Genomic DNA, 11386 nt, shown 5'->3' on the forward strand with positions numbered 1-11386 from the left:
TGCTTAATTTTCTCGGAAGACATCCAAATGGATTCTGGAATATTCTTGTCCAGATTACATATTCAAGGCAAGTCCTTTTCCAGGGGGCTTAGTCACGCATTTGCATTTCAACACAACATAAAAATATGAGAAATTCCTTTAAAATGAGAGCCGACTGCTTTCCCCACATTCTTTATATTCAAGATTTGACATTGTGGGTAAGAAATATAACAGCTCCCGCATCCATGCCAGCTCAAAATCATTGATTAGAGAAAAATTATATATAAACCAATGGGTTACAAAATTTATTACGACAGACTTTAACAAATGTTGCTGTTACTGTACATTTACCAAACTACGTGAGCATCGAAGAGAGACCAAAATTTCAATAACTTGTATAAATCTAACCTACCAACTACCCATCAAGAAATTATATGTATATAATTATATAAGTTAAAAAGGAGGTATATACTCCTTCAGCATAATTCATTTATAGCCAACTCTCTGGCGGCCACAACTATTTGTTCTTAGATGCTTAACCTTAAGAAACCAAAGATAATGATCAGCCTGCATCGAAAAATATATCAATTTCAGACAATAAACATATTTGAAACTTCTACAATTTGCCCAGGCTTTTAGAATTATTGAGAAGTACGCTTATACCTGTTAGCATCTGAACAAGTTTTGATGGTGTTTGCCCTGTTCCCAGAATGACTATAATTGAATGATGTGTTTATGTACAAGAATAGCCACTGCCCAACAAAAGAGCAAAAGGCAGAAAAATTAGAGTTACTAAATAATACCCATACAGCGAAAGGTCCAAACAAAAATTTTCAATAATAAATACATTACAAACCTTACAATGAAAATATGCAGAGACCAACTTATTTTCTAATTCTTTCTATTCATCACCATCAACAGCAAACTAAGAATCCTTAAAGATGTTGCAGAACTGGACCTGCACAATCAGAGCAAAAAGGATATCAAATAACTTTGGATAAATGAAACAAAAAGCTTGTTCTATATGCATAACAATGGAAGGGATGATATCCAACCTCAGACTGCCACTTCTTCAGCGCTGTTAACATTTTGAATAACCAACGAGTTAGTGCAGTCTCTGCTGGAAAAAAATAAGATCAGGATGCTCATGCACAGTTAGGAAATTCCCATCCTCAAGTTAACAGTAAACAACAAAGTGACCGGACTGAAAAACCGAAAGCCCTTCTAGAAACAAATGCCAAAATATGGCAAACTCTGGTATCAGAATCCTACTACCCTAACTTCATCTATAATTCGATCCTATACTCATACATACATTATTTCTTCAACCATAATCCTGTTGAACCATGAATCAGCCTGTTGCTCAAGATCATGATCAATTCTGCAGCAAACTCACAACATCCAGAATACCAATCTTGAGAAGGATGGACAAGGTTGGTCCACGTCTACATCCGAAAAAAGCTGAAGCCTCAAAGAAGAATTAATATATATTCCAAATTTATTTGGCACACGTCTACAAGAAGCCAAGTCATTGAATTGGTGATGACAAAGATATCACATGCAGCAGCAGAGAAACTAAGGTGGGCTCTCTTGTTCCCCTTTTGGGCTTGATAACCATGGATATACTATCCAAACATTTTTGTTTTTTTGATTCCAAGGGTTGACATCACATCCACAAACATTTAGGCTCCTCCTAGCGGCTGATAGCTTCCATTGCTACCCGTACCAAATGAAGCAATCCTTCTACGTCCTGGAAGTTAAAATCAAGAGCCCTTTTAATGGAAGAAATACCCTCCCTGTGTCGGGACTCCCCCGAATTTCCATTAGCAGCCGCAAAGGCATTCCTAGATTTTCTTGAAGCTTCCATTGCAAAATTTACATCCTGTGCCTGTAACACATCAAGTTTGAAGGTGTTAATACTTGCTTAATCCCATATAAACAAAATATCTGTAAAGAGTATCAATTAAAGCAGCAATGCTAGCTTTTCCTAACAAACTTTATATTGAAATACAGTGTCCATTATAATTGTAGAGCCAGTTTGTGGATACTGTGCTTGATATCATCTTCTCTTTGAAAAAATTTCAGCAAAAGTATAAATCAAAGTTTCTATCCAGTCATTATACTTACAAATTTGAGCAAACGAACAAAATGGGAACGGTTCTGGGCAGTGATGACATGGTTTCCAGCTACTTGTGGAGAGCTAACACCTTTTGGTAGAGCAACCTTGTCCACTGTTGTTGGGTGGTTTAAATTATCAACGTCTGAGGCAGAAGAAGAAGGAGACTCACCTGAAAAGTAAGAAATACAACATCATGTCATGATAAATATAAAGGTTGTTACTACAAACATTTAGTCTCATTTAGCATTGCTGCACCAGTACAGCAAATTACTGGCAAAAAGAAAAAAGAGAAAGGTTAACATAAAAAAAATGTTATGATGTGGCTTTAATGCATCTCAGGATCCAAAAAGAATCAGCCAAAGATGTATCAGGATCAGCAGAGCCTAACTTGGGGTTCTTGTCAGAGCATAGATTAACTGAATAGAAAATTCCAGGCCAATTTCTTCCGAGTCTAGTATCTTGATATTTTTCAAAAAAGTAACATCAGCCAACCAAAACAATGGTATTTCATGCTATGAGTAAATAAGCAATAATGATGTATGCATTCGTGTTTCAAAAATTCATCAATAAAAATTGGTGAAATATGAAATGAGAGCCGAAATTAGCAAAGATTCTTCTGATTTAAAAATATCGGGTTCTTTCTCTAAGGTCAATGATTAAAAGCTAGGAAATGAGGCCTCAGAAAGCATCTCCATTTCCCCAATTTGAGGGGCAAGGAAAGATGGTATGTCATATAACGCTATGAGCAAAAACATTTCTCCAGGAACCAACCAAACATAACCCATTGTCCCTTCTTACATTCTTCTAAGCAAAGATCTTCCAACTTTTAAGAGTAACAAAAAGTAAAAGGCATTTGTAAGCAAAGGAAGTAAACTAATCAAAGTCCTCATAAAAAGTTAATTTGGTTTTCACATCCAGAACCCACTGAACAAAGATGACCTTCTAACTAACATAGAGATTGATTCTAGTAACTACAACATGCGTAATCCTTAATATACTGTTTCAAAAGTCTTGTGTTTACATTTCTTCCACCTTCTTAAGTGCATATGTTACATCTTTACTTCATTTATGTAGTTCATTTCATTTAATTTGCATATTCCAAAATCATGAGAATAAGTCCCAGTACAGTACCACAAAAGATTTTTCTATGTTTATTGTTCATCACAAAAAGAATATAAAAGAGAACAGATTATTCTCATATGACCATATCTAGGACCATATTGTCCTACTACACAGCACAGTAGTGCACAAAGTAATAGGGAGTTAATTTAACCATAGAGAATTTGTATCCAGAGCATTCACCACAATATTAGCACAGTGGTTCTTTCACTATAGTTGATACATATCACCTATAGTCTTTAGCAACATGATTCTTAAGAGAGATAATAGACAATCACGCTCCAGACACAAGGGTTCTGCAATCCTCAGTACTGAATTTATCAAAGCAATTTTATTGGGTAGGCTTAGCACTTGTGAATATTAAAAAATAAGAGATGTTCTCTGCCACCTAATCACAATTGACAGAACCACAGGCATCACAAGCAAACAGAAAAAGTACAACTATCTTCATGCTTTAACAATGCAAAGATGACTAGCAAGAGAATTTCATAAAGCACAAAAATAACATTATTAGACCATCAGCTAGTTCAAATTACCAGGATGAGCCATTTGTAAAGCTGTCTGCAACTCGTGTCGATCTCTGCTTGCACTGGCATGTGATGAATAGATAACCCTCATATATGCTACCTCCACTAATTTGTAGGCCAGTGAAGCAGCAGCCATGTCTTTAGATTTCTCATATTCATGGGCACAGAACCTAAATATATCAGAAAAAATTTAGAAGTTAACAACAAATTTCGAATTGAATGCAATATAATTGTATGTTAGTATTACAAAAAAAATGAGGAAAATCCCAAGTAACTTAACCTACATAATAAATAGAAGTGATTTAATCACGCAAATAAACTCCCATATCACAAAATCACTTCAAAAAGGAACAGATATGCCAGAATTAGACAGGTTCTTAATTCAGCCCGAAAGCTAAAATACTGACTTACTCGCAGAGCTTTGCAGTACTGCTATAAATTTTTATGGACTGTATCATCTCCCCATGCTTGGCACTCTCACTGCTGCTAGATTCTAAAAGAGAAGCTCCATGAAGAAACTTGAGGGCTGCCTGGAAATAAAGCCCTGTACTCTCATTTGACCCAGAGTTCTGCAGAAGATAACCCATCTTGCTAAGAGATAGGCAAGAACAGCAAGAAATACCAAATAAACAGATAATTATCACAAACCTTCATCCGATCAGCCATATGCTTCAAATCTTTAGCTTCTTTCACAGCATTTGTGGCAGACTGACTTGAAGAATCCTTTCTAGCTGGACTTGGGGCATCAACATCCCTAAACCTGAGCCCGTTCTGTGTGGCATGTCTTGAGCTAGTATGATGGCCATTCTGATTATCAGCCTTCCTGATATGTTTTGGTAACTTTGACGTGTCATCTACTTGGGAAGCATCGGCTGCCAAACTATCTGATCCATTTCCTTTGTGGAACCCAGGATCTGGTCGAGGGCAACGAACCGGTGTCTCACTTTGAGATCCTCCAACAGGTGGTAATGACAGTGATTTCCCTCTTCCAGGGACAAGTTCAGAGTGATCCGTTCTGCCAGAGACAAAAGTCTTTGAAGATCTTTCACCATTGCAGTCTTGCTTGAGACTCCGTTTTGGTGTAGATACTGCATCCTGACTACCAGGAGCATCTAATTTAGCATCATGACCATCATGGCCCCCTAAATTTGACTGATTCTCTCTTTTAAAAGTCTCACTAGACAATTTTCCATCCATGTCTTTCTTATCAATATATCTCTTCTCATTTTCATCAGACTTAACCCCAAACTTCTCCTGGAACCTGTTTCTAGTTTCCTTGGGTTTAGCTTCACAAGATGGAGCATGCTCATGTTTGAGAGAATCAGATTTAGAACTCCGACTCTTGTCCTTGGACTGAGAAGATGACCCCTTTCCAGACTTTCTTGAATGAGAACCATTTGCATGATACTGGTTATTATTCTGCGTTTCCTCGTCATGAAAATCATCCACAATTGATGGTTTTCCAGGAAGTTGAGTATCTTGGCATCTATAATCTGCACTAACATTTGTAAAATGACAAGCTGTTATATCAGGAGAAGGCACAACAGCTTTAATTGTTCTACCTGACAAGTGACTAAAATCTTTATCCTGAATATCTAGCACAGACTCAAGGGACCCATGCTGAGCCACAGAAAGTTTGTCCTTCCTTTGTGTCCCAGATCTAGCACTTCCACCCTCATCTTCATCATAAGAGCATTTTCTTGGGCTCGCTATGGCAAGAAATTCAGTATCATGAGACTCAATTTTGCCATTGAGATTCCTTCCAGCAGATGTACCCTTATCTGGATTAGAAATTCTCATAGGAGATGAAGAAACTGACTCCACAGGGGAACCCTTTTGTTCATGGAAGCTGGCCTTATTTTTATGAGAACCAGAAACCTTAGATGAGCTCGAAGTGGCTGCTACTGAAGGCAGTACAGGTCCTGAATCCCTTTTATTATCCATGCCATACAGGCTTCTTTGAGAAAGAGTGCTCCCAAGATCTTGACCTTGTTGCTGGTTCTTAGCATGACCACTTTTTTTGCCAGTTTTACCACTGCCTTTACTTACACTGGACTCCTTCCCCTCATATTTGGATACCCTAGCCTTCTTTTCCCTCCGGTAGTCATTATCACTGAACTCCTCCACAAAATTCTTACCACCCTGGAGACGATTGCCTGTAGTTGGGAGGGACCCTGCATAAATTTGATTATCATAAGAATCCTTCATTTTCCTCTTTTTTGCAGCAGAATCATCCAGCAAAACCTTAACTTTGTCTTTAGCTTTTTTAGCAGAAACTTGCAGCCTGTCCTTTGTATCTGATTTTGAGTCCATAGAAGAATGATCATTACGCCTAGACCGGTCCTTTTGGGCTGATGCAGTTGGAAAACCATCACTTGAGCTAGGACCATCCTTCCCTGGGGCCCCTCCATGGTCTGACATCCAATCTTCATCAGTTTTCAAACCTTCAGTCCTGATTTTCTTGAAGGCTCTAGAACTTTCATGATCAGGGTCCCTTTTGCTTTTTATCTTTAAACCCTTGGTATAACCTATCCACATGTTTCGTAAAGGATAACATTATGAATTAAATGATAAGAGAAACTTACAAGCATATAACAATAATAAATTTCAAAAAGCAATACCTCCATCAGAACTTGGATCCAGTACTTTATGCTTCTCTTTCTGCTTATGTCTATGATTCTCCCCAGGCAAGTCACTGGACTTGCTTACTTGCTGATTATCCGGTTCACCCACCACTGAGGGTTGTCCCATATCATTTAAGATTCCACTTCTCACAGATGCCCTGATGTTCTTCTTCATAGAATTTGATGACTGAGTGTGACCATCTTTGATGGTTACACCAGCTATTTCCTTTAACCCATGTTTCTTCTTTCCACCATGAGGGGCATGGGAACCAAAATTTAGGTAATTTGGGTCAGGGTGCCGAACATCAGCAAAGTTTACTCTGGATAAAACACAACCAGAATTGATGTGCAGATTATTATGACTCTCAGGAGCAGGGAGGACTTGGTACTGTGCAATAAGAGCTTTTGTTGTTTCCTCTTCAGTAAAACTACATCGGTTCATTCCAGGCCTAGAAAAATATGAAGATAAAAAAATAAAAACGTCTATGAGATAAGGATACTAATAAAAATGTCAGCAAGATAAGGATAGGTGAGGTTGTTCAAGGGAGGATACTAATATGCCACAAAAGTGAGGTAAATATTGACCACTAACTCTGGTAGCAAAGATTTTGTGGGTTTCCTACCTCCAGCAGCTCCAGAATCTTGGAGTTAAAAAATAACTGCTTGAAAAATGAAGTTAAAGCAGAAGTATGCTCTTATCTCAGTTTTTCAATGATTTTAGTGAGAGAAATTTCAAAATTGCTGAAACCATAGGCAGCAAAGACATCAATCTTTTGTGACATTAAGTTGACTCTAGCTTCCCTTTGAGCATAAATTTCAAGAGAATTCCAGGTTGTCTCTATCTTTTTCATACATCAGTGGGAAGTAGTTCTGAGTTAATCTTGTATAGGTCCGAATAGGCTCTGTATTTGAGAACTGGGTGGCACAGTTGGCTTTTATTTCAGTAGTTAAGGCTTTAGACAGACTACTCAGTTTTTCTTCTCATGGTCAGGTCCTAATTTTGTACACAGTTTGTTCACTTATGATCCTAACAATATTAACTAATCAATTTATCTGGATTCCATCATGTCATGAATGTCACAAATTTACAATGCTAAAAGAACGGGACTTACAGCCAGTTAAGCATGCTGCACAGCCAGTTCTCGGGTAGATCAGCAGGATTTGTACCAATAGGAAGAAGACGCCATGTTTGACACTTGTCACACATTACCCAGTTCTCTTCTATCAGCACAGGACCTGAGGTTGCATGTGCCACATCAGAAACAGCGCCACTTCCAGAGAGAGGGGCAGCATTTGGAGCTGATTTAGTATCTGCTTCTTGTGTCAGAACCTTGTCAATTTTCCTACCATTTGATCTCTCCTTTGAAGCATTGTTCATGGTAGATGTACCTTTTTCTGCCACTTCAAAATCCTTTTGCTTATCTTCAGAAGGTGTTTCCAACAAACTCATATTTTTATCTTCTTGTTCAGATTCTGCTATCTCCCCAAAAAATTCTCTATACGTATCTTCTGCCTTTACCATGTCCTTATGCAATTTGTTTTCAGTAATCCTTTTAGGCAAAGAATTATCTGTATGGTTACTCTTTTTACTTTTAGACACTGAAGAAGTACTGACCTTCAAGCTCTGTTTTGGGACCTCTGCAGCCACACTACCATGACTTTGGCTTCCCTTTGATTTCTTTTTTCCTCTAGAAGACTGATGCTCTTTTCCAGAAGGCAACTTAACACCATCTAGTTCATGGCATGCAACTCTCTGATTGGTCTTCAGCTTGGGAGGGTCTACTAGTTCATTATTTAGACCTTTCCTTCCAGTAAAAACATTTGAATCAGCTTTGACTAAGTCAAAAGTTCTCTCCCTTTTGGAATAGCCATCTATTTTTGCATGTGATGAAACATCATCCACAGTACTAGCCTTTTTATCCTCCCATGACTTTCCAACCAGACTGACTTTTGGATTACTATCCCGTCCAGTCTCTTCACCATACATTGGCTCCAATGCTTCTTCATTTTTTACAGTGAAAAGAGGGTCCCTCTTAGAGGGCTCCCTGGATGCATCTAATGCCCTACCTGCACCTTTTGCAATGTCGATACCAGTAGAATAAGAATTGGATAAAAGTGGAAGCTTTAAGGTTTCAGTAACAAGCGTCTCACATGCCTGCATGTCAATGTCCACCTCCCTCTTGGGCACAACAGCAAAACAATTGCGAGCATCCTTGTTATTTCCACTCTTAGTTTCTGCAAAAAAATCATTTATCTCCACCGACTTTGCTTTCTTTTCTCCCATTACTTTACCATCACTCTTTCTAGAATCAGATCCATTAAGTGAGCAATGATCACTTTCTAAGCCAGCTCTGGGGAATGGCACAGATCTATTATCTTTTGGAAGTTTCTCCTTCTCAGTTAAGTGAAATAGATAATCAGGAAGAGGTGATAACAGGAGACCCCCAGGCACAGGAAAGGAAGTCATGACCTGCGCCAATGCAATAATTAAACAAACACATCAGACCACTTCAGAGACATTAGGGGGGAAAAAGCACTTAGAAAGTTGCGGAAAAATATTTCACCATGAGAATATGGGTGGGAGATGAAGGAGCATCTTGATGTTCACGATCATTCCCTTCACTTTCTGAAGGGCTATCATCCAATGATGATGATGGTGAGACATCAAGGCCAAGACCACTGTAGATTGCCGCATTTTTTTGTGTCAACAAGTTGTCAGAACCAACTTTGATTCGGACCTTCAGAGTTTTCTGGTCAGGTAAATGTTTCTTGTTAACAAATTCATGCCTACCAACATATTCCTCAGCACGAGTGGATGCCATAGATACTTCTTCTTTGACTGAATCATTAATAGATGGTGCCTTCAATGCAGGCAGTGACGTGGAACTAGAAGCAGGTCCAGGTCCCAATAAATGAGGGGCAGATAAAGAAACTACAGAGCTGTGACGACCATTCTGCATAATAACAAAATTGATGAGCGTAAGTATACCAGAAGTTCTTGAATCAATGAAGAACCAGTTGAAGATAATATAATGACAATGTCTCATATTAAAAAAGAAATCTACCTCCATTTGCATATTATTTGGAGATTTAGAAGCATTTCCATAATGAACTTTTGGTGGAGTCTTTGGGTGTGACCAAACGGGAGACCGTGGACAGGTTGGTAAAAATGAACCATACCCTCCAAATTTTGCTCCTGCAGGAATGTAAAAATACCCAAACTCAAATCATCAGTTTGAGAGAGAATAAGTTTTAATGAGGCTTTTTATGAGTTTGCAAAAAACGATAATTCCATCATTTTTAGACTTACCCAAATTCTCTGCAGAAACACCACCTTCAAAATCTTTCTGGAAGTGTCCCAAGACATGTTGAAGTTTCTCATCCTTCAAGAACATTAAAATTATGACAAATATATACACATAGATTATTTTTAAAGATGTAACACAGTAAGCCAGAGAACAAGAAAATATTGAAGTGTTTCAGATGAATTTATATTGCAATGCTTTCTAACAGCTAGTATTGTTTGTTTTGAGCAATTACACTTCTTGACCCTACCATAAGGGAACTGGTACAGTTGACTCCTCATTCCCAGAATTAGAATTTAAAATGTTTTAAATTTTGCATAAGCAAACTTCATACAAGTCAAACTACAAGCATAGTTTCCACAATGGAGGAAGTCATCCAGACACACTCCACAGAATTTTCATTGTATAACCATAATTAAGGGATTGACAAGCCAAATCTTGTCGTGATTTCAAAATATGTTAGTAGAAAATTCATTTCCCAAATTAATTTAGCACATCTTTAAATAACTGTTACAAGGATCCTTAATCAGCTAACAAGATAAGTTTCTCATTACAAATTCACTACCTAACTAAAATCAGAAACGCTTGCTCATAAGTACACAGCCAACAACATATTATTGAATTCCATTGCCTTTCATAATCCATTAGTTCAGATATTCAGACATACTCAAAACCAATAACATATTATTTAAAACTCACTCCAGTCAACATTGCAAGCAATTCAAATAAACTCACAATCCAAGAATCCTGGATCTGAAAACATTCTTAACAAGTAAACCCAAAACAATTTAAGACTCAAAAAGTAAAAATTGAAATAATAATTATACGTTGTAAATTAAAAAAAGGAAATCTTACAATATAAGAGAGAGCAATATCAGGGTCGATGCTTGCATCATAATCCTCGTTATTGTTATTATATGAGCAAGCCTCTCCTTCTTCAAGCTCGTTCTCTTCCATTTCTCTTCGTCCACCGCCACCACCCAACCCCAAACCAAACCCTAGCTCCTTATTCGCATCCCTATTACCTACACTAATCATCTAAATTACCCACCAAATCAACCCCCAAAACCTACCTCTACATCTCCACCCACCGCAAACTCTTCCCGACCCATTGCTGAGCTCCCAAAACCCACCTAGGATTTACCCTAATTAGATCAAAACACAACCCGATCACGAATCTAAAGAAAATTAACAAAAAATCAAAACTAAAAAATTGTTTTTTATTTAAATTTATTTTCGAAAATCAAGCTGTTTTACCACCAGGATCTTTGGTAAAATAAATTCTATATTTTGGGTTTGAAGGTTTTAGAATTGTTTTGGTGCGATCTCTTTAGTTGGAATCGATTAACAAAAAGAAAAAGAAAGAAAGAAAGAGAGAGACCCTTCTCTGGTTTTGGTGTAAACAGCAGCCGCGTTTTTTCTTATTTTATTTTTTGTTTCTTTTGTTTTCTTGCTTTCTATTTGAAGGGAAATATTTTTCTTTCCCAAGTTACAAAAGGAAATGGACTCATCAAGCCGTATACTAAAATTTTCATTATTTTTATATACAAACGAAAAGACACCTATTCACTTGGCTTGAGAATTATTTCTCGGCTTTACGTTTTAGACCCCAAAAATTTTTCCGTTTTACCGAAAAAGCCTTGCCTGAAAGGTCAGCTATATCACACGCACTCGTAGGGCGTGTAACTCACACTCTACTGACAAAATTAAGGT

At 37.6% G+C, this 11386-nt stretch overlaps 1 protein-coding gene across 3 annotated transcripts; it reads right to left on the reverse strand.

Moving 5' to 3' along the window:
- Positions 1-245: 245 nt before the first annotated feature.
- Positions 246-11173, reverse strand: LOC123222533 (cysteine-tryptophan domain-containing zinc finger protein 7-like). Of its 3 annotated transcripts, XM_044645372.1 has the most exons (15): positions 10529-11173; positions 9679-9751; positions 9434-9564; positions 8933-9322; positions 7481-8838; positions 6366-6817; positions 5307-6272; positions 4393-5237; positions 4156-4313; positions 3754-3914; positions 2107-2267; positions 1035-1867; positions 836-937; positions 643-731; positions 246-546 (listed from the first exon to the last, which is right to left on the reverse strand). In XM_044645372.1, the coding sequence occupies exons 1-12, from the start codon at positions 10709-10711 to the stop codon at positions 1673-1675; spliced, it is 5073 nt and encodes a 1690-aa protein (XP_044501307.1). In that variant the 5' UTR covers positions 10712-11173; the 3' UTR covers positions 246-546; positions 643-731; positions 836-937; positions 1035-1672. The 3 variants fall into 3 exon arrangements, with proteins under 3 accessions (XP_044501307.1, XP_044501306.1, XP_044501305.1); XM_044645371.1 differs by having other exon boundaries at positions 841-937; positions 4393-6272; XM_044645370.1 differs by having other exon boundaries at positions 4393-6272.
- Between the last annotated feature and the right edge of the window lie 213 nt (positions 11174-11386).

The sequence above is a fragment of the Mangifera indica genome, chromosome 8 (genome assembly GCF_011075055.1).
Source record: "Mangifera indica cultivar Alphonso chromosome 8, CATAS_Mindica_2.1, whole genome shotgun sequence".
NCBI classification, from domain to species: domain Eukaryota; kingdom Viridiplantae; phylum Streptophyta; class Magnoliopsida; order Sapindales; family Anacardiaceae; genus Mangifera; species Mangifera indica.